The sequence below is a fragment of the Fusarium odoratissimum genome (assembly GCF_000260195.1).
Source record: "Fusarium odoratissimum NRRL 54006 unplaced genomic scaffold supercont1.3, whole genome shotgun sequence".
In the NCBI taxonomy this organism is placed as follows: Eukaryota; Fungi; Ascomycota; class Sordariomycetes; order Hypocreales; family Nectriaceae; genus Fusarium; species Fusarium odoratissimum.
In genome coordinates this window covers 1,380,585-1,402,281 of record NW_022158689.1, presented here as the reverse complement: position 1 = coordinate 1,402,281, position 21,697 = coordinate 1,380,585, and the positions used below count along the sequence as shown (strand labels likewise).

Genomic DNA, 21,697 nt, shown 5'->3' with positions numbered 1-21,697 from the left:
ATACTGTCTTTTGCATTCAATATATATGTGTATGTGTGTGTGTGTGTGTTTATGCATATCAATTGGGGTATCGCTGCCATCCGTCACAAAGAAGTTGCCCAGGTAGATGGATGTACCTAGCTTCACAGGCTCCGATCAATGCATACTAAGTACTGAGGTAGGGAGTGTAACGGTTATTCATCTATTTACCTATCGTTTTGGGACAGTATCAGAGAGTTGTTATCCATGCAATGAAGGGTTAGTACATACCTAGCTTCCAGATCTAGTATCAGGCCACATTGGTATAGAGTAATGCGAACGGTAGCCTATATTCTTGGTCCTGTTGCTTAGATTCTTCAATAATAATTTTTTACATACTCTCTGCATCGATGATGAGCTGTACTACTGGGCCACGATTGGGTAACAGTACGGCCAGTTGGTGTGCTATTATACCTAGCTACGAGGCAGCCCTCAAGGAGAGAGAAAACCTTTGACTGGAAATTAAGGTGTCAAAAATAATGAGACTGAAATCTCCCAGGTCTATACTAAGCTTACGTTAGTATTTTTGTCACCTAAGACAAAAACAGAAGCCTTTTTGCCCCCGTACCTTGAGTGTTAACCTAGAGCTCTTCTTAGTGCGACTAGCTCTAACGCCCATCAACTGCAGCTCGACTGCCTGGGCTAGCTCGCTGCTGAAGGCTTCGAAGCCATTTACTGCCAATAGCATCTCGCCAATGGAGGCCCAGAAAAAATTAGAGCCGCCCGAGCTTTGATTTGCTTGTCAACCTGAACCTGCAACCTCTCAGCTCTTTGTTACTACCTACCTCCAAACTTGTCCTTCCCCATCACCACCGCTCATTTCTTTCTTCTCTTCGTCCTTTACCCTTTCCTCTTAGCAGTGCCCCTATTAATACACCCTCACCATGGCGGCCGATATTGGTCAGATCGCTCAACTCCTTGACGCAACTCTCGATCCTACAGAGCATCGTAAAGGTACTTGATCCGTTGCCCTGTCCCACTACTTCGTTGCCCCGCGGTTTTGATTGGAAACTAATAAACAATCATCACCAACAGCCGAGACTGCCCTCAAGCAAGAGGCTACCAAGCCTCAGTACTCTCTCAGCCTTCTCAACATTGTCAACTCCGACACCCTACCGCCAAAGACTCGACTCGCTGCTGCATTGGCCTTCAAGAATTTTATTCGAACAAACTACGTGGTCCGTCTTACCTTTTTCTCGGTCGACCCTGCTCAGAATACTAAATCGCGAACTCCGTGTAGGACGAGGAAGGCAACTATAAGCTACCTCAAGATGAAGTTCAAGTCATCAAGGAGCGCCTCATCGGCCTCATGATCTCATCTCCCCCCAATATTCAGGCCCAGCTTGGTGACGCTATCAGCGTTATTGCAGACTCTGATTTCTGGCGACGATGGGATACCCTTACCCAGGTGAGCTCGCAAGATTGATGGTAGTTACTATATAATGTACTGACATTCTTGGTGTAGGAACTCGTCAGTCGGTTTTCCGCTACTGACCCCAAGGTCAACGTTGGTGTTCTCGAGGTTGCACACTCTATCTTTGCCAGATGGCGACCTCTCTTTCGAACAGACGAACTTTACATGGAGATCAATCATGTGATTGAGACCTTTGGACAAGCTTTCGTTCAGCTTCTCGTGGTAAGTCATAGCGAGTGAATACTCTTGTCTGCTTCGTGCTCATAGTTTCTGGCGCATTAGACGACCGATAAGAAGATTGCCGAGAACAACGACAAGAAGGAAGTGCTGCATGGCTGGTTCGAGGCCTTGGACCTTCAAATCAAAATTCTGCATGACATGTCTTGTCATGATCTACCTCCTATCTTCGAGGAGAATCTCGGCAGCATCTCTGAACTCCTTCACAAGTACCTTACGTACTCCAACCCCCTGTTGGAGACTGATGACGACACCGAGACGAGCATAGTTGATACGGTCAAGGCTGATATTTGCGAGATTCTCGAACTCTTCACCGTCAAATACGATGAGGATTTCTCCAAGTACTGTCAGCCCTTCATCGAGAAAGCGTGGAACCTTTTGTCTTCAACAGGCCCCGAGACCAAATACGACATTATTGTCAGCAAAGCTCTGCATTTCCTTACCGCTATTGCGTCGTCTGCACAACATTCAGGAATCTTCAATAGCGAGGATGTTTTGACACAGATTGTCGAGAAGGTTATTCTACCAAATGTGGCGCTCCGCGAATCGGATATCGAGCTCTTTGAGGACGAGCCTATTGAATTCATTCGCAGGGATCTGGAGGGGTCTGATACAGACTCACGTCGTCGATCTGCTACCGATTTTCTTCGAAAGCTTCAGGAACGATTTGAAGCGCCTGTGACAACGGTGGTGTCTAAATATATCAGTCACTACTTGTCTCAAGGAAGCAGTGATTGGAAGGCCAAGGATACTGCTATCTATCTCTTCCTGTCTATTGCTGCCAAGGGTGCGGTAACTGCTGCTCAAGGTGTAAAGACTGTTAACCCCCTTGTCAATGTCGTTGAATTTTTTGAGCAGCACATTGCCCAAGATCTTATTAACACGCAAGGTATTGAACCAATCTCGAAGGTCGACGCCATCAAGTACCTCTACACTTTCCGAAGTCAGCTGTCCAAGGAGCAGTGGAAAGTGGCTCTGGGCCCTCTGATCCAGAATCTGAACTCAGACAACTACGTCGTTTACTCTTATGCTGCTATCGCAGTGGAGAGGGTGTTGTTTCTCACAGATGATGTGGGCAATGCCATGTTTCCCCGTGCAGACATTGAGCCCTTCGCCAAGGATCTTCTCGGCCATCTCTTCAAGCTCATTGAAAAGGAATCAAGCCCTGCCAAGCTACAGGAGAACGAGTTTTTAATGCGTTGCGTTATGAGAATTTTGATCGTTATCAAAGACGGAGCTATTCCTCTGCTGGACAATGTGTTGACTCATCTCATCCTCATCACCAATGTTATGAAGCAAAACCCCAGCAACCCCCGCTTCTATTATTACCATTTCGAAGCTATTGGTGCTCTTGTCCGATACTGTGCCCCTAGCAATGCTGCTCTTTTCAACGAGAAGCTGTGGGGGCCCTTCCATCAAATCTTGGTCGAGGATGTCACGGGTAGGTCGCGCAGTTCCATGTTTGTGAACCTTGCTAACATGTCCTCAGAATTCATGCAATATGTCTTCCAGATTCTTGCGCAGCTTCTCGAATCTAGCCCCTCTGAGACCATCTCGGAGAATTACAAGGCCCTGTTAGGTCCTCTCCTAAACCCCACACTTTGGGAGACTCGAGGAAACGTCCCTGCATGCACACGTCTCTTGTCGGCTGTTATTCCTCGGGCATCCCAGGCTATTCAGGCCGAGGGACAAATTGCGCCCGTGCTTGGAATCTTCCAGAAGCTGCTCAGTGGCAAAAAGTCGGAGGTACTCGCCTTTGACATCTTGGATTCCATTGTGAAGAGCTTTGAGCCGTAAGTCTTCCATTTTCACATGTTTGTATTGATATCTAATCTTTGGCCACAGAACTGTCCTTAATGATTACTTCGGTACAATTCTCAGGCTAGTCTACACGAAGCTTCAAGGAACCCCTGCCGAGTCTCTAAAACTCCGCTTTGTCCGCTTCTACCATCTTGTATCTGCTCGTCTTGAGGCTGGCTATGGAGCCGACTACTTCATCCAGCAGTCAAACTCAGTGGAAGACGGCGTTTTCACCAAGGTCTACCCTGCTTTTGTCCTTGGTGAAACAGAGAAACTTGCACGCCCAGTTGATCGAAAGGTTGCAGTTGTCTCTCTTACCAAGACTCTGTGTGACTCGTCAGCGTTTGCTCAACAGTTCGCGAAGGGCTGGGCCAACAGCTGTCGCAAGCTTCTTTCACTACTTGTTAACCCTCCTACTGTGGCTGCTGGCGCTGGCGATGAGGTCGTTGCCGAGGCAGATGTTGATGACATTGGCTTCGGCATGTCCTTTACTGCACTCAACACCTGCAGAGCGTTGGCAAAGGATGATTTCCCTGAGGTTCTCGACGTCACCAAGTGGGTAAAGGAGTACATGGTCAGCGCCAACCAGCGACATGGCGGCGCAATCCAGCGCTTCGTCAGTGAGCGATTAAGCCCTGAGGAGCAAGAAGCCATCGCCAAGTATATCCGATAGACTAGAGGGGTGTGGTACGATGTATGTGGATGATGAAAAAGGGGCCAAGGACATCCCTTCATGGATGTTGGATGATATTGAATGGGCTTTAAGAAGAATACCAGGACCGGAAGGGGGTTCGCAAATACAGTTGATGGATGACACGCAAGATAAAAGCATGACAGTTGAGCACCCAAGCCAGCAATAGGAATAGAGGACTGGGAAGAACCCACATCAAGTGAGGACGAACCCTGAGCTCCAGCCCCGAGAACCATTCGCCGGTGATTTTATGTATATGACAATGCTATCACGTCAAAAGAAGTTTCAAGATGTATTAGATGATGCTTTGGTCGTGGAATGACCCTTGTATGATGTCTATGGGGTTGAATGTATGCCAATGCCCATCAGAATCCAACGACACCGAGCAATGCTTGTGGAGACAGAAAGTCATCCATGAACAGTAAACGCCTGGGGCCACGTACCCAATGGCCCCTTATCTCCGTCATAAGAGTCGTGACGATGCCATCGTTTGGTATCAAAATCGTACAAGCAGCTAGGCTGCACCAAAAACTGCCCATATCCTTATCGTATGCAATTGCATAACAGCAAAATTCAGAACTAGATATCGCTTCAGATTCGTCAAAACTTCAGCCATGGGATCGAGTATTGTGGGATCGTCTCAGTATATGGTCTCGTTGTTTCTTGACATGGCAAACTCAGAAGAAGGTGCCATCTCTACTGACAACGCCAACACTGTTGCGCCATCCACATCTTGTGGTGACATCACCCGAGTTTTGGTCTCGGTCTTGGTCTCGGGTGGGCACTGCAATTCTTTGTGGATTCAGTGTCCCACATGGTAGGGGCGAGGGCTGGAGGTCGATCTCGCTGCTTCTCCGGGAACTCCTCCCACTAGCGTTCGTCTGGACGAACAGTAAGCTGCTGGTGCTCGATAGTCTTTTGGTAAATTCGGTGAAACTCAACCTTTTGGTAGCAGTGCTTGAAGTGGAGAGACGCTTGTCTCCATTCGACCTTAATGAGGAATCATCAGACACCTTGCTTGGGGGTGCTGCCAATTCCAGCCTGGCCATGTTGGCAATCATTTGAGGGGTGCTGTTGGTCCTCTGCGTTGGATTCGGCCTCGTTTTAGCATGTGCAGTGTGCGGTCGTATAGGGGGTGACTGGGGTATCATCGGAGTCCTCGATACCGAAGAACGGCTGGATGGTGATAACGGTGCTGGGTCACGACGATCAGCAATAAACTGCAATGCCCTTTGTGTTGTTGAAGGTATCAAGGCGGGACCTCGTCGATCAGGAACCCCTCCATACGCATCCTCATCTAAATCGTCCGAATCGCTTTCATCATCTTGGCTAGAACTGTCAGAGGCCTCGAAAGCACTGCGCATTGCCAATTGTTGGGCTCGTTCGGCTTCTGCCCTCTGTTTCATTTTGTCGTCAGCTTCTCGCATCAATGCATCAAATCGAGCTAACGAGCTCAACTTCTCCTCGCCAGGCACCTCTCGCTCTGAGCCAGGAATGCATCGCATCTGAAACGCTCTGTCCAAGATGGTCTCACGTGGCCCAGGCGGAGAGCTAGACTCTATCGCAGCGATAGATGGATGTGGCGGCTGAGAGCCAATACTGCTACGACCGCGGATTGGCGAGCTCATTGTGGATGATCTTCCTTGTGCGGAGGTCCACCCCTCAATGAATTCCCCTTGATAATCTCCTGTGGTGTTGACAGGGGATGGCAAATCAGTTGGAAGGACCGTAGTGTAGTGCTGCCCAGGAATCGGGAAATTCATCTGCTGAATTGGATAATTGTTGCTCGAAGGAGAGGAGACATCGCTGCGTTTTGATCGTAAACTGAGGGATTCGGAACTGAATGTGAGGGGCCGCTCTCTGGTGGTGGTGGTGGTGGTGGTTGTTGATTGGGTGTTGATAGAGCTCTTATGTTGAAGACTCCGTGGATCAGAACGGCCAGATTTGTTACCACTAGTTGGCCGGGAGAAATAATCGGAGGCATCGCGAGACATCGTGGCAAAGGGATTGGAGAACTGGGGTGACATTGGGCTCTCTGGACTCATCGGAGATTTTCTAGCAAGAATGTTGCGTGCCCACTCATGTAAACTGACATGATGATCGTCTGGAGGCGTGCGAAACCACAGGGTCGTCGCGCTAGCTTCTTTGCTCGATGATATGAGACCGGCAGCCCGGCTCGAACGTCGTTTCTTTTCTTTGTCGGCAACGGATATGACGAGAGTAGGGAGAACGGGACCCTGTTTGCGATGATTGATCTGTTGGACCTGACAATCGGTGATAGAGTTTACTGGCCATTGCTGGATTGGCTCAGTGTCGTCCTGGAATTCCAATGGGGTCAGCTGGGAGACATCGGGTTAGATACTCAGGGGCTTCATACCTTGTGTTTGTAGATGAGTATGCAGGATTCTTCTATGGGTAGTTTGGGGAAAGATCTACTGCCCCCAAGACTGTTGTTGCGACCGTTGGATATAAACTGTGACTGACTGGGGCCACCTCTGGTGTTACGCCTACCAACGACAACATATCGCAGCTTTTTCGGATGATTGTGAGTTCGAGTGACAAATAGAGCAGCGCGATAAAGGAGACTAACCTTCCAAACAGCTCTTCCAAGTATCTGGCCTCGTTCTGGAGGGACCAGGAGCATCCCTTCCAAGTTATCCATGGTGAGTGAGCACGATAAGATTATGCGCAACGTAAACCATGGGAACAATGTCAAGTCGGACTGATTGATGCCAAAAGAAGCCAGCAAGTGGGATCACAATCGCATCATGAGAACTGAATCATCAACGGAAGCCAATAGAGGGATAGAGTATCCCGGCAAGCCAAGAGTAGCAGAAAACAAACAAGCTCCCAGAAACAGAACTGCGAAATATGGCTAATCGAAAACAAGTTGAGCGCACAAAGACGAGACCGAAAAACCGTTGAGGTGGAATGCAGAGAAGAAAATTAGAAGAGTCGAAAGATCCAATGATGTTTGTGGCAACCGGACAGAAGCAAACTAAAGGGGACTCGGCCGGATAATGGAAGGTTCGGCAGCTGCTCGGAGACGGGACGGGCAGATCGGAGTAGCCAATTAAGGCACCCTACTAAAAGGTACTCAGGACAAACTTAAGTTAGTCGTAGGCTTAGGTGCAAACAGTAGGTTGGTAGGTAAAAAGGAAGGTAACAACCGTCCCGTGTCTCGTCTTGTCTTGCTCAGAAAGTCGAATGGGATACAAAACAAAAACCTAAAAGGCTTGTTTGATGAAGAAGGGTTTTCGTTGGCGGCTTACTTCCCTACTTACCAAGACACAAACATTGGTTAGTTCAGCTCGTTGGCTGGCCGTCTAATAAGGTCCTCTTTCTTCCATCGGATTGGATTTCTTTAACCGACCTCCACCAGCCCCTGTTGGAGATGGGATGGATGCGGGAGGAGGGGGGCCATGGTGAGATGGCCTCAGCTTCTTGACCTAATCCATCCTGGACGAGACATGGTTAGCACGAGGTTCACCTTGAAGCAGGATCCACCTTTGAGAAGACCGGGGGGGCGCGAGGGTCGATGCGGGTGGTCTGGTACTAAGGCAGGTACCGAGGAAGATGCGTTACAGCCAGGAGTCAGGCGAAATGAACTAAAAGTCTCGAACAGAAATGGAAGGAACAGCCTCAGCACCGGTTGAGTGGTTTCTCTAGGTATGTACCTTACAGTACAGCGAACACAACTTGCCCGACTCCATACAGCCTTGTCTGGAAGTCGCCAGCATCGATGGAAGAAAGGAAGGCATAATTGACACAACCTATAACCACCTCGATTACTACTAGGTACCTACCTAGGGAACTACTACCTACATCAAGGCCTAGGCAACTTATAGTAGTAAGTCCCTGCTAACCATGGTACCTACCTAGGTACCTAAGGTACGTAGCTACCTAAGCTTTTTAAGGAACGATGCTGGTCTTTGCTCTTTTCCATCTGTGGTGGGAGGACTGAGCGCAGATATCATATTGAGATCTTACAAAGTTTGAAGAAATGTTAGTGTCTGACCGTATTGCCTGAGATCTTGCATAATTAATGTCGGGGAGCAAGAAAATAAGAACTGCACACATTTGTGTCAGGAAATTTCCCGATTATGGATAACTTTGGAGAAACTAGGCGGTTAGTCGGTCAACAAACAGTTCATCCCAGATGAAACTGACTCGGGTAAGCCTGGTGGATCGACCTTGTTACTCTACGCCAGGAGAATTTGACAACTGATTACCAGGTATGTACCCCTGTGCTTACTTACTCTAGTAGGTACCTACCAGGTAGGAGGAGGGGCACTTAGACGTGGGGACAATTCAATCCTCCTTTCCCTCAGTTCTTGAAGCTGTAGTAAAATAATGTCTCGATGGGCAAAATCGGCAAGCAAATTGAGGTAGCTAACTAGGTAGAGCCGGAAGCTGCAGAGCAGACTCAGCCCGTAGATTGGTAAGAAAACCCTCCTATCTTCAGTCCCCGGAGCGTTTGAAGTTAGGTACTATGTAAGCTTGGTAAGGCAAGATATCGTTCCAACCTGTTTGCTGCAGGGAACACGACTCAGGATACCTTAGCGCTTCTGGCAAGATTTCGGCCACATTGGATTCTCTGGATGCTCTCCTTTGCAAGCCACGAAGTGACTTGGTGGGCCGATCTCGCCTCTGGGAACTCTCTGTTCCAGCGCCTTCAACACCCTTGATTCTCCCAGCTACATTATGTCCTTACGACGTCTGATTGCCCGTTATTCCCTCTAAACTCCTATGGGAGACGGGTGTTAGTTCCAGGCCTGCGTGGCCGCTTAATCATGTTTCCAGATATTCCCGACATTGATCGATCCCAGGAGAATTGGCAACCATGGCTGTGAACACTATATTTGAGAACCAAACGATATGATGAGGGTCGTAAACCGAAAATGGAAGACCAACTCCTTCGCTCATGGGTTCCGTGCCCATGTAACCGTGCCCCATAAAGACGCTTGAGCCATTAATAATAATTAACCCATGCCTGGATCGTCTGGGTGTTTCTCATCGCACGGTAATGCACGGAGTGCGGTATGTCATCTACAGGGATGCCCCAAGATCGAAAAAGCAAAGACCTGCCTTATATCAGTGTGCCTAGTTGTAGTCGCTGTGTTCTGGTCTTTGAGTTAAAAGGAAAGAATCAAGAGCTTCAAGCCTCATCGAAATTGCTTTGCACACGATTGAAGATCTTGCGGAATACCTCAAGTTCAATCACGATCGATCTTAGTGCTTTGTCGTTTCTTAAAGAGTCAGCAAGTGGTCAAGGTCAGCACTTCTGGTTGCTCTAACACCGCGCTACCAACACGGGCTCTAGGGGCTCCATCAAAGATACTCAAAATACTACCATAGCTATTGTTTGATCTGGGACTCTGTAGTCTGCTATGGTATCTGATGGACAGGCTGGCAGAGTCCGTCGCCCATTTTACACGCGGCGCCGGCCCATCCCGCGGCGATTTCCAAATCTTTTATAACCAAGATAAGATCAAGGCATTCGTACATATATAACATGTAGTAAGGTAGGCCAAAGCATCCTCAGCACGGAATCCTTCCAACAGTCGGCAGGTCTTCATCTCCACCACTCAAACCTCACTGTTTGAGTATCAACATTGTAGGAGAAGTCATTAACATAGAAATATAGCCTCCACTCTTCGATGGTCCTGACTGTTCCTTCGGGCTGAACGTCAGCCGTTGCATACAATACTAGGCAGTCAGGTACGGAGTAGTGAACACAATTACAGTGAAATCCCAATACCCAGCCCTCCGGCGGCCGTTCCTGGTCCACTAAGCAGGGGTTATGAAAACATCAAAACCCGTCGGGATATTTCCAGGGGTCTCAAGGCGGCATCGACATCACTCTGGGCTTGCTCTTCGTCCTCTTCCTGAAGGAGACGTTTCCTCCATGTATCATCGTCAGATAATACGGTGCATAGCGACAGTGTTCAGAATGTTAACCAATACAATAGTTTTCTATCCTCGCGTGAGTGCGTTATTAATACTATCACGACCCTGTTCGGAACAAGCTTGTTGACCCCTTTTTTACCATTCAAAGACAGGTTGTCGCCTCAAACAACATCTTTGATTGACACTTGCTCAACTTCCATATCTGTTCAGATGCTACAGGTGCCTCTCAACAATACCAACTCTACCTCCACTTCGGCCCTTCCTTTCTACCTCGGCCTTGCTCTTCATCCGTCTTGGTGCCCACGTCGTCTGTGAGCCATGGTTGCTCCAACGTCAGAGGGGAACAGCCGTCAGGGTCTTGGTGTCTCTACGGAGTACATGGCTCGATAATGCACGGTTCACCATGTGTTGACAGGGGTTCAAAGGAAGCCAAGGAGGAGAAGTCTCGATGGCACGGAGTAGATAAATCAATAATCAGCTCCACAAATCGGGATTAATGTATGACTTTGTATATGTTATTCTGTGCAGAATCAAGCGGGGTGTTGTTGACTCGCTTTACCGTCCGAAATGCATCGGCGGCGGCGGCTTTGCGAGATTCATATGGATTCGTAATCAAGACATAACTTATCTTCTGAATTGAATTCTCGAGAAGAAGTTCAAGTAAGTTAGTCTTTCTCAAATCTGCAAAGAGGCTCAACTCTTTCATCTGTCACTTTGGAGGTCTAGAAATGTATTCCATAGGAGATGCAAGTGATTTTGATTTGCTATTTACTTTAACTGCCGCCTCTTTGGTCCGTCTCTTGATGTAGATGGGATAAATGATTGGGGTACATATATCCAATACCCTCCTTCAAAGCCCACCAGTGAGGCTTATAGCATCGTGCCTGGCCGAGTACTTTGACGAGCCTATAGCTGAGGTCGTCGTGTATTATCCACAGCTGCAGAGACCTGATCGAAGTCGGATAAGTCCTGGGTGATATCATGTTTTGATCTAAGTGCCCCGAGCTACATGCAGATAGGTCCATGAACCTCTGCTCGTGTAGCCCAGTATCTCGGATGCTGTTGCGCGTCGATAGGCTATTGAGTGCCAAACATGGTTCAGTACCATGCCAACTCCCTGGCTATTTCTAGTCTTTCATTTATTAGATTGCAATTCTCTTAGTTTCCATCCAAGATCGATCTTGCGGATGCACAAATGGCGTGCCGTCCCGTGCTTGACCTGGCCACCATTCCGATCATCTGCCCTGGTCCCAGTACTGCAAGGTCAGTTCATGCAGGCACTGCTGATGGTGAAATATATTTTTATTAAGTAGAGGATTCTTTGTTCTATGCATACATCTTACTAGACGTCCCCTAGGGAGCAAGAAAGCCTCTAACTTTTAACTAAGATGCCCAAACATTTTTGTCGTTAAGGATGAAGGCCCTAGGTTTTCTTGCTTCCCTTAGGCGTTGCCCATTAGTTATCGGCCACATGCAGATCTTGGTCAATTCGTAATTTAATCTGGCTACCTTAATTGTGTCATTACAGAAATAGGTTTCTTGTCCAATATCTTTACAAAAACTTCAACCCTTAAAGAAATCGCAAGCTATATCCCTTAAGCCGGCATCAGATCACATCTAGTGCTCCCGTAGCTTAGCTGGCCAATCCAAAACCTGACTTTAGAAGAGATATAAGATGCAACTTAATTCATCTAAATACAAAGAAGAAGCCAGGCCTTACATAGGCAGGCTAAAATCCTAGAAGGTTCTATAGATTGCCTTTAAGGGCAATCTATATAACTGCAAATAACAGATAAGGAAGGCAATCAGTCTGCCTAAGAACTTTGTTCTATGGTATTGACTGGTTGTTGTGGATAGCAAGAATTCGTTCGGAAATCACATCATTGATAGCAGTCAATGTACCGCGCCTTCACTACCAACCTAGGTGACCAATTTTGTTAGAATTGTCTTTTTCCGCGGTCTCAAAATCACAAGAGATACACTGTGCTACCCTTTAAGCTACATGTGTTCTTGACGCTGTGATTCTCTCTGTCATGGCTGTTCCATATCGCCAGGTTTGCTGGGGGTCAAGCGACTTCGAGATTGAGCGCAAGTTACAGGATGCTTCAAACTTAATGACTCCAAACAGTTGTGCTGATACCATTACCTGCCCTGTGTGTGTAGTTGGCACGCGCTTTTCAACCGGCGGCTCACAGCTTTCTTCTGCTAGTTTGGTTGAAGATATGTTGTGAGGGACGATTTCGCAGTCGACGCCCAATCTGTCATGTCCAGCGCAAGTTAACTCTTCGGCACACGAAGGGCACTCGCTCCGGGCCACCAAGGTCTAAAAGGACAGGAAACGGGTTGCGAAGATGGGATTTCACGGTCACGCTTCTGTCTAGCTGAATACGGGAGGGTGAGGAAGTTAACATATTCAGACATCTCGTTTTACACATCACCACCCAGACGTAACGCCGAGACAATCAATGGTCGTTCCCCCGATTCTTCTCAGCCCATGATAATTATGGTTGTGTCGGCGTAAGTACTCTTGGTGTTATACTTCCGTACATTTGCTTCCATCTACTCTATAAGCCAAACACAAAGCACGCCCACCGTGTTCTTCCTGCCAAAAATAAAAGTCACTTGAATACGTCAGGAGTCTTTGACGATACCGCGTTCATCTTTCCTCTGCTGTCCAGCCGTTGCCTGCTTGATTATGACGAGCCCTTAATTCAAGACTAACCGTTTTGTTGGACCAGCTGAGTGATTCGTGTTAGCTGTTTACTCAATCATTGGGTCCTCTTGGCAACGCAAAAACACTCACATCTTTATTCGGCCATCGTCTCCCGCTGACGCTAGCATATACGAGTCGGTAGGATTCCATGCAACAGCATTGCAGCGGGGATGATGACCATGTAGGCGCTCGACTGCCGCACCAGTGTTTTTATGCCATATAACGATGTTGCCATCTTCACTGCCACTTAGAACAAAACTCTCGTTGGCTCCACCAAACGAGCATCGAATTAGATAGTCACCGCCTGTGTGACCGAAAAACTTCTGGACCGAGTTCCGCGTTAAGAGGTCAATGAGCTGAGCTTCACCGTCGCACTTATTGACAAGAAGATGACGCGAGTCTTGGCTGATGTTGACTGATGTCGGCCGGGCTTTAAGCTCCATATCAAACTCCAATTCTCGTGTAACAGCGTTGTAGACGTGGATTGTCTGCTGATTGTCGACAGCCACGAGCCAGCGACCGTCTGGCGATCCACACAGATCCTGGACCCTATGCTTTACCCCCCACTCGTACTGCTCACTCGTATCCAGGTTCAGAGTTCGAAGGCTGTAATTAGGATCTAGCGTTCCAACGACCAGTGACCGACTGTCCTGAGCCCAAACGCAACCGCTCACAGGCTCATCGAATTTGGGAAATTTCCTGATCAAAGTCCCGTCCTAAGCTCGCTGTTAGTGCTGCATTCGGGTTTGAAAATTGGGAGTTGGTAATAACTCACATGAGTAGTCCACAACCTTGCATGCCCGTCTCTCGAGCAGCAGAGAATTAGAGAATCGTCAGGGCTAAAAACAATGTTTCCGACGCCGCCATCATGGCCGTCGAGAGACTCTAAGACTCTAAAGGTGCGGGTATCCCATATCATAACTTCTGGACTACTACCGCACGCCGCCATCTTGGTTCCATCATGGGAGAACTGTACTTGCCAAATCTCATCGGCCATATTCGAAAGCTCCAATGCGACCTCTGTTGGAAAGTTGCGTCTATCACAGAAGTGGTCTGAGTAGAGCGAAGGCGATAACGCTTCAGTATGGTATAGACAGGTGTCGATCTGACTCTGCTTAACCTGCTCAAGAAGGACTGCCAGGCGGTTTTCCGGGAGCATGACCGACGGTGATATGCATTCTTCTCATGTCAGCACGGAATCAAACGATTCGACAGAATACGTACTTGATAACTCCGAGAGCAACAGCTTTCGAGATTGGCCATTCGCACCATCCCATTCAGCCTTTGCCATAAGATCCTCGACCGAACGACACATGAGTAGACCTGATAAGAAATGCAGTTTACCAGTGTCATGGGATAACGGTGTCAACTCGCTTCGAAGTACTATCAGAGCCTTGCTTGTATCTTTCTGCTCCAAAAGCTCCAGAAACTTCTGTTGTCGTAACCAAAACCTCATGGCGTTGGGATCCGCGCCAGGTGCCAATACAAGGCCGTTACCTGGGCCTTCAGTCTCCAACGAAGCGCCGGCAAGTAACTCTTCGGCCACGGGCCATGACCCGGTCAGAACAGCAGATCTGAAGCCGGCTACGGTTGGGCTTTCCAATTCGTACCCACTCTCTTGGCTCACATTATCTGCGGCAGTCCGATACCCCATGTCTGATAACGCTTGTATCAATAGTCGGGTTACCTCCTCACGATCATGGCCAAAGTACTTTGAGGATTGTTCGTTGCGTCTGATGACCGAAGTGTTCTTATCTCGAGCTGAAGATCCGTTCAAGGCAGTCTTATTACCATTTGTGACCCCTGAAAACACTTCACTTGATCCATTAGATATTCCTAAAGGAGCACCATTATGGGGATCAAGAATGTCACTGCCACCCATCGTGACGTTCCCTCTTCGTCGCTTTGCTCTAGGCTCAGCGATAAGATAACCGTCTGGCGTGTGGGATCGGTCGGTTGACGGTTCGAAACGGCGGTCAGGAGCTGGGGAGCGTTGACGTCGTCCGAGTATCCGAGCCGGTACTTGACCCGGAAGTCCTTCAAATCTGGCAGCCGAAGAATCTATATTCGTGATGCCAGTCTGTGTCTGATTCCGGTTTTGTCGATGGGGTTGGGGTGCGGTTACGTTAGCCGGGGAGACGGCGGAGGAATGGGCAGAAGCAGTAGTGTTAGGAAAGTTCGAAAGAAGATGTGGCGTGTCTGGATCACTGGAAGTGGTGTCGTGGAGATTTGGGTGCGATGGCTCGCCGGAGGAGTCCAGGACGGCCTCTCCGCGGTTTCCTGCCGCGGTAGAATCTGGGGTAGCTTGATTAGTAGAAAACTGGCTTTCGACCAGAAAAGGCAGTATTCAGGCAAGATAATGAAACAACAAGAAGGCCAGCACGATGACAGAAGGCAGGATGGATGTGAAGAGTCGTGGTATTGTGATGTAGTGTATGTAATGGATGGTGGTTGGAAGCGGGAGGTGGAGGTGGTGGCGCTTGATAGGTAGGTAGGTTAGGTTAGTAGCTGTGGTCAGTTCGCAAGGTAGGTGCATGTGACGAGGTGAAGATGCTGGAGGAAACAGCCGTCTTGGTCTTTTATAAATTAGTAGGCAGATGTTGAGTAAGCCAGAGACGGCTCAATTCAATATTTACGAGTTTCAACGAGATTATCAGAGCTATCACTGTGGTGGTCTTAGTGACTACAGGTCCGCAGGTATGGTGTTATGTGTTGAGGTATGGCAGAGCTGTTTGTTGTCGTCGGTGCTAATTGGGAGCCGTGAGCACCCTTGGATGCTTCTCCTTCAGCAAGCAAGCAGGTGTACAGCACACCACTCAAGCCCACCTGCAACCCAGGTCTCCCCAGGTCTACCCCTGAAACATCGGTCATTGGTCGCTGACGTTGAGTGGCATAAACATTGGGAATTATGGAACAGAGGGCGGAATGAGTGGAGGTTTGCGAGACGAGATAGCCTATTCAACATTGCCTCTGTTTACTATTTTGATATCCCATCACTTCTTTGATAGGTAATTTTCTTTCTAATACCCCAAAGGACGAAACATAGAGGCATGCATTCTCTTGTTGACTGCTAACGAACTCGAAGACCTAATGGAACTTCTCACCCATCCGTCAGTTAGCGTCTCGGCTTAAGATGCAGTGTCACCCCCACACTAGTGCAGCCTTAGCTGATGACGTTCAAATCATATCGTCACCACAAATGATGAGATACTCCCGAGTCCTGGACTGCGCCTGGCTTTGTGAAATCCCGAGAATTTCTTACAGTGTGCTTTTCTTCAAGGGGGCACCCAGAAACTTTATGTTCTTACTGCTACTCTGCTGCAATCACTCACACAAGTCCTACCACCATGCTCGCAGTTCTCGAGCAAGCTACTACATTAGTAGTTACTTGATAGTACTATGTAGCCTCCACTGGATATCGTGCACAAGACGGACATCTTGTCATTGTAGCTCACCCACTACTTCCGTATTTCATGCACATGATCCTTCCCTTCCTCTATACCCTGTTAGGGCCTGGAGACAACTTCTTTTTCTTTTCAAAATGACAAATTAGAATGAAGGCATGGCTAGCTGGATTTTTATCGTCGCTTGAAGATTGGCATCGAAAGATCCAACAAGAACTGATCATATGAACAAGGGTCTAATAGTACAAGTGTCCTTGAACTACCGTATTGAAACCTGTAAAGCGCCAACGAAATATGATGACAAAACAAATGAACCGCTCCTGGGTTTGATTGAATAGAATCAGATACAAGTTTAATCCAAAGTCCATTTTGGGTCGCTTTTTGAATATACCTTGATAGGTGAGATGAGTAGGTACCTTAGGTTCGAACATCTATATCGAGGCCTCCAGCCAGGAGAAACTACCTGCTGATGAAGCCAAGTTGTGACAGTATCGCCATGGCTTCTCTTAGATATGCCGCCTAAAGGAAGGCAACCATTTTTATCTTTGGGGACCATCACAAGCTGACGTGTTCATCAGGCTACAGAGTTCTTAGCTTCCATGTTGGCCAGAATGATATTCAGGGCCATCACGTGCAATACAATTGATGGGAACGCTAAGCTTTTGGACCAGTTATGTAAGGCAATAAAATCTGAGATTGGGCATTCCTGCGCCACTGTGTGGCACAATGTAAGGACGTAATGCGGCGCGCAATTCTTAGTGCCATTAGGCTCGTGAACTCGCTGTCGTCCTGCGAGTTCCCTCCTTTATTCTAGCAACACCACCCATTTCTCATATACAACGAACTTCCACCCCCGAACGCTGTTCATTCTCGCGACTTGTACGGGTGAAAAACTTACAGACCAACCAGGGCTGCTGTGTTGTCTTTTTCCAAACTTGCGCAACGTTTCCTGCTATCTTTTGCCTCGACCGCTTTCCGGAAGTTAAATAAAGCAATAACCCTCCTCCCCCACCCATCGTTTTCAACCCGCTCGACTTTACGCATCGTTCAAGCGTACACAGTTTCAAGCTGGAAGAATCAACGAACATGAGCGGCACCCTTGCTTCACAGGGCGGCATTTCGGATCCCGCCCTGATCCAGTTAGTCACGATGTCAACCCTCCAACTCTACCCTACCTCTAACTTCCATTGATAGACTTGTCAATAAGCTTCAGGATGTTTTCGCGACTGTCGGTGTTAACAACCCTATCGATTTGCCTCAGATCGCCGTGGTGGGAAGCCAGTCAAGTGGAAAGAGTTCAGTTTTGGAGAATATTGTCGGTCGAGACTTGTGAGTTTGCTGCATACCGCCTACGTTGGGTCGCCATGAGACTGACCGCCCCTCTTAGCCTGCCCCGAGGCTCTGGTATTGTAACCCGACGTCCCCTCGTTCTTCAACTCATCAACCGCCCGGCACAGAGCAATGGAGTCAAGGCCGATGAGGTTGATACCACCAACGACAAGCAGGCCAATGCCGATGAGTGGGGAGAGTTCCTTCATGCCCCTGGGCAGAAGTTCTACGACTTCTCCAAGATTCGAGACGAGATCTCTCGAGAAACAGAAGCCAAGGTTGGACGAAATGCCGGCATCTCCCCCGCTCCCATCAACCTTCGTATCTACTCTCCCAACGTCCTCACTCTGACCCTGGTCGATTTGCCCGGACTTACCAAGGTCCCAGTCGGAGACCAGCCCCGCGATATCGAACGACAGATCCGGGAGATGGTTCTTAAACATATTGGCAAGTCCAACGCCATCATACTTGCAGTCACTGCCGCCAACCAGGATTTGGCCAACTCGGACGGTCTCAAGCTGGCACGAGAGGTTGACCCTGAAGGTCAAAGGACGATCGGAGTCTTAACCAAGGTTGATCTTATGGATGAGGGAACCGATGTCATCGATATTCTGTCGAACCGTGTCATTCCTCTTCGACTGGGCTACGTCCCCGTTGTGAATCGAGGCCAACGAGATATTGATAATCGAAAGGCCATCAACCAGGCGCTCGAGGCTGAGAAGAACTTTTTCGAAAACCATAAGGCTTACCGAAACAAGAGCTCATACTGTGGAACTCCTTATCTCGCGCGCAAACTTAACCTTATTCTCATGATGCACATCAAACAGACCCTACCTGACATCAAGGCCCGCATCAGTAGTTCTCTTCAAAAGTACTCAGCTGAGCTGGAAAGTCTCGGCCCCTCTATGCTCGGCAACAGTGCCAACATCGTTCTGAATATCATCACCGAGTTCACCAATGAGTGGCGCACAGTTCTGGATGGTAACAATACTGAGCTGTCCAGCACTGAGCTTTCGGGAGGTGCTCGTATCAGCTTTGTCTTCCACGAGCTTTACTCAAACGGTGTCAAGGCCATTGACCCATTTGATGTCGTCAAGGATGTCGACATCCGTACCATCCTCTATAACTCTTCTGGCTCTTCTCCAGCACTATTTGTTGGTACTACCGCTTTCGAACTGATTGTGAAGCAGCAGATCAAGCGATTGGAAGACCCCAGCTTGAAGTGTGTTTCTCTCGTATACGATGAACTTGTTCGAATTCTGTCACAGCTTCTCGCCAAGCAGCTTTACCGCCGATACCCTCAACTGAAGGAAAAGATGCATGGCGTAGTAATTGCTTTTTTCAAGAAGGCTATGGAACCTACCAACAAGCTTGTCAGAGATTTGGTGGCTATGGAGTCATGCTACGTCAACACAGGCCACCCCGACTTTTTGAACGGTCACCGAGTAAGCTGATTCGATCCTGAGCTTACTTGAAATGGCACTAAACTGATATCTCAGGCAATGGCGATGGTGAATGAGCGATATAACCCCAGCAAGCCTGTTCAGGTTGACCCCAAGACTGGCAAGCCACTCGCATCAACCCCCCGGGCTGCAAGCCCGACAGTCCCCGATCCTGATAGCGCCGGCAACTCGGGCTTCTTTGGCAGTTTCTTCGCGGCCAAGAACAAGAAAAAGGCCGCCGCTATGGAAGCTCCTCCGCCCACTCTCAAGGCTTCTGGTACTCTGTCAGAACGCGAGAACATTGAGGTAGAGGTTATCAGTACGTACAGATGAAGGGTTTGGCTTTTATGACATATACTAATGATTGTACAGAGCTCCTCATCTCCTCTTACTATAACATCGTCAAGCGAACCATGATTGACATGGTCCCCAAGGCTGTCATGCTGAATCTTGTGCAGTAAGTGTTTCGCAGCCAGAGATTCCATCAAGTCGCCTAACATCAGCTATAGGTTTACCAAGGACGAAATGCAACGAGAGCTATTGGAGAACATGTACCGAACCGACACATTGGACGACCTTCTGAAAGAGAGTGACTTCACAATCCGACGGAGAAAGGAGTGCCAGCAGATGGTTGAGTCTCTCTCGAAGGCTAGTGAGATCGTCAGTCAAGTGCAGTGATGTGGTGATGGACGAAGACTCATATCATAACTTCCCCACTCAGCGTCAGGGTCAGACTGAGCCCATCTGCAGCTTCTCTACCTACGAACCAAATGCCCCAGGGGGATCACTACCCAGCAGTCGTCTCCCGGTCCCCTTCTCATGACGTCCTGAGCATCACTTTATTTATTTTTTCGATACCACACTTTTCAGGAGGAGGCCTAGAGTAGACTGCTTAATGACTTACATTGGGATGCATGGCTTGGCCCTTGCGTACGACAGAGTTTGCAGGCGTGGTTTCGTCTTGGGGTGCTGTTAAGGAAGCGGGAGTAAATGGTGGTAATGTGTTGGCTGGACAGCTAAGCTTTCCCCGACTTCATGCCTGGCTTGCGCTGTCTACCAAGCATACTTGATAGTTCTCAGTATATTGTGTAGAAAGGTCCTGTTATAGGTAGAATATATAATCATTGCCCTTCTGAGTGTGCATCCAACGCAACTCTCTCTTTTTGGTGCCTCTGTCCTAACACAAGTTATCTAGTCTTTCTACCAGTGGCCTGCGCCAATGGTGGCTTGTATAGGACACGACGCTCATACTTAGTACATGTCACAGCTTGGAAAGCTCCTTGAGCACAAACCCTCCCCGCTCCAGTACATACTCGGTTCCGTTCTCCCATCCCAACCATTTCCTCAAGACTTCCTCCCCCCCTGCTCCAGGCTTCAGCAGACTCGCTCTATAGCCATCTCCGGGTACACCTGGGCCTTGACCAAACCGAGCTGGGTCTGCATGCCCTACGCCCTCTTTCACGGCAAGACACGGCGTCTCCCGCAAGGTCACCGCTGGTCTCTGGTCACCTTCCCGCTTGGGATCATTCTCTAGTTCGCTATACTCCAGCACTGGGGTGCAGCACGCATCTGTACCATCGAAGACTAGTTCCCACTGGGCACGAGTCTTGCTTCGAAACCTATCTGTCATTAAATGCCGAAGCTCGGGCCAGCGACCTCTGTTGAGCTGATCATCTTCCCATCCTTGACCAGCAAGCTCGAGCCCACTTAGAAGAGCGGCAAAGAATTTCGGTTCAAGAGCCCCGACGGCGACATATTTGCCATCCGATGTCTCGTAAGTGTCGTAAAAGGGAGCACCTCCATCGAGCAAATTGTTTCCTCGGCCACTGTTGCCCGTTATCGTCTTGAGCGCCATTCGAGGGAAAGTGGTCAGATATGAGCTTCCATCTACCATGTTTGCCTCGACAACTTGTCCGCGGCCAGAAGATTGTCTTGAGATTATGGCCATCAAGATACCTTCAAATAGCATTGCTCCCCCACCAGCGAAGTCAGCCAGGATGTTCCACGGCGGATGTGGCTTCTCGTCATCTCTGCCCAGCATTCCCAGTGTACCTGAAACGGCAAGATAGTTAATGTCGTGACCTGCCATGAGTGCGTACTTTCCATCACGACGGAACCCAGTCATGCGGCCATATATCAGCCTTGGGTTAAGACGACACAGCTCATCCGGACCCAGAGACAGTTTCTCAAGTACGCCTGGACGAAAAGGGTCAATGAGGACATCGGCCTCAGCAACGAGGCGTCTTATAAGCGCAACACCCCGCTCTGATTTGAGATCCACGGATATGGAGGATTTATGCCGGGCTAGCATGTCTTCTGTAGGAGCAGATGTGTCGGGTCGAGCACGGTCTATGCGGAGAACCGAGGCACCTGCGTCAGCGAGCAACATGCCAGCATAAGGTCCTTCAAGGAAAATCGGTTTATCAACTTTGCTCTTTCATTTGTCTTTGGTGTACTCACCAGGAGCAAGACCAGCGAATTCTAGCACCTTGATGCCAGTCAAAGGAGGATGCTGCAACATGGTGGGCGATGTCGAAGGTATGATGGGATTAACTATGCCGCAAATCTGTGTCAACATACGCTGCTTAGAAGAGGTCAAACCAAGTCCTTCAGCTGCATCAAGTAAGGTTAAAAGAATAGTATCTGACTTACAACTAGAACGAAGGAGATATAAGATCCAATGCCTACCTACGTACCTAAGTACCTACTGAGGTAACACTTCCCCGCGGTACCACTATC

At 48.6% G+C, this 21,697-nt stretch overlaps 5 protein-coding genes across 11 annotated transcripts; 2 read left to right on the top strand and 3 right to left on the bottom strand.

Annotated features, from left to right (window-relative positions):
- Positions 1-817: 817 nt before the first annotated feature.
- FOIG_02891 (uncharacterized protein) lies at positions 818-4,142 on the top strand (the record flags this gene model as incomplete). The annotated part of the gene is made up of 7 exons (XM_031200360.1): positions 818-972; positions 1,054-1,196; positions 1,259-1,426; positions 1,484-1,654; positions 1,715-3,110; positions 3,159-3,462; positions 3,515-4,142. Exons 1-7 carry the CDS (start codon positions 903-905, stop codon positions 4,140-4,142), a joined length of 2,880 nt encoding a protein of 959 aa, XP_031070128.1. The 5' UTR covers positions 818-902.
- On the bottom strand, positions 3,790-7,508 carry FOIG_02890 (uncharacterized protein). 4 transcript variants are annotated; one of them, XM_031200357.1, is made up of 4 exons: positions 6,751-7,508; positions 6,538-6,690; positions 5,103-6,478; positions 3,790-5,041 (listed from the first exon to the last, which is right to left on the bottom strand). In XM_031200357.1, exons 1-4 carry the CDS (start codon positions 6,820-6,822, stop codon positions 4,963-4,965), a joined length of 1,680 nt encoding a protein of 559 aa, XP_031070125.1. In that variant the 5' UTR covers positions 6,823-7,508; the 3' UTR covers positions 3,790-4,962. The 4 variants fall into 4 exon arrangements, with proteins under 4 accessions (XP_031070125.1, XP_031070124.1, XP_031070127.1 ...); XM_031200356.1 differs by having other exon boundaries at positions 3,790-6,478; XM_031200359.1 differs by lacking the exon at positions 6,751-7,508 and having other exon boundaries at positions 6,538-6,741.
- A 4,375-nt stretch (positions 7,509-11,883) lies between these two features.
- Positions 11,884-15,715, bottom strand: FOIG_02889 (uncharacterized protein). Of its 2 annotated transcripts, XM_031200354.1 has the most exons (4): positions 14,008-15,715; positions 13,559-13,962; positions 12,874-13,499; positions 11,884-12,808 (listed from the first exon to the last, which is right to left on the bottom strand). In XM_031200354.1, exons 1-4 carry the CDS (start codon positions 14,663-14,665, stop codon positions 12,727-12,729), a joined length of 1,770 nt encoding a protein of 589 aa, XP_031070122.1. In that variant the 5' UTR covers positions 14,666-15,715; the 3' UTR covers positions 11,884-12,726. The 2 variants fall into 2 exon arrangements, with proteins under 2 accessions (XP_031070122.1, XP_031070123.1); XM_031200355.1 differs by having other exon boundaries at positions 11,884-13,499.
- A 1,162-nt stretch (positions 15,716-16,877) lies between these two features.
- Positions 16,878-20,153, top strand: FOIG_02888 (vacuolar protein sorting-associated protein 1). Of its 2 annotated transcripts, XM_031200352.1 has the most exons (6): positions 16,878-17,326; positions 17,382-17,516; positions 17,575-18,961; positions 19,016-19,277; positions 19,331-19,415; positions 19,468-20,153. In XM_031200352.1, the coding sequence occupies exons 1-6, from the start codon at positions 17,274-17,276 to the stop codon at positions 19,634-19,636; spliced, it is 2,091 nt and encodes a 696-aa protein (XP_031070120.1). In that variant the 5' UTR covers positions 16,878-17,273; the 3' UTR covers positions 19,637-20,153. The 2 variants fall into 2 exon arrangements, with proteins under 2 accessions (XP_031070120.1, XP_031070121.1); XM_031200353.1 differs by having other exon boundaries at positions 17,575-19,277.
- FOIG_02887 (alpha-methylacyl-CoA racemase) lies at positions 19,395-21,693 on the bottom strand. Of its 2 annotated transcripts, XM_031200351.1 has the most exons (3): positions 21,611-21,693; positions 21,419-21,511; positions 19,395-21,361 (listed from the first exon to the last, which is right to left on the bottom strand). In XM_031200351.1, the coding sequence occupies exons 2-3, from the start codon at positions 21,477-21,479 to the stop codon at positions 20,220-20,222; spliced, it is 1,203 nt and encodes a 400-aa protein (XP_031070119.1). In that variant the 5' UTR covers positions 21,480-21,511; positions 21,611-21,693; the 3' UTR covers positions 19,395-20,219. The 2 variants fall into 2 exon arrangements, with proteins under 2 accessions (XP_031070119.1, XP_031070118.1); XM_031200350.1 differs by having other exon boundaries at positions 21,419-21,633.
- Between the last annotated feature and the right edge of the window lie 4 nt (positions 21,694-21,697).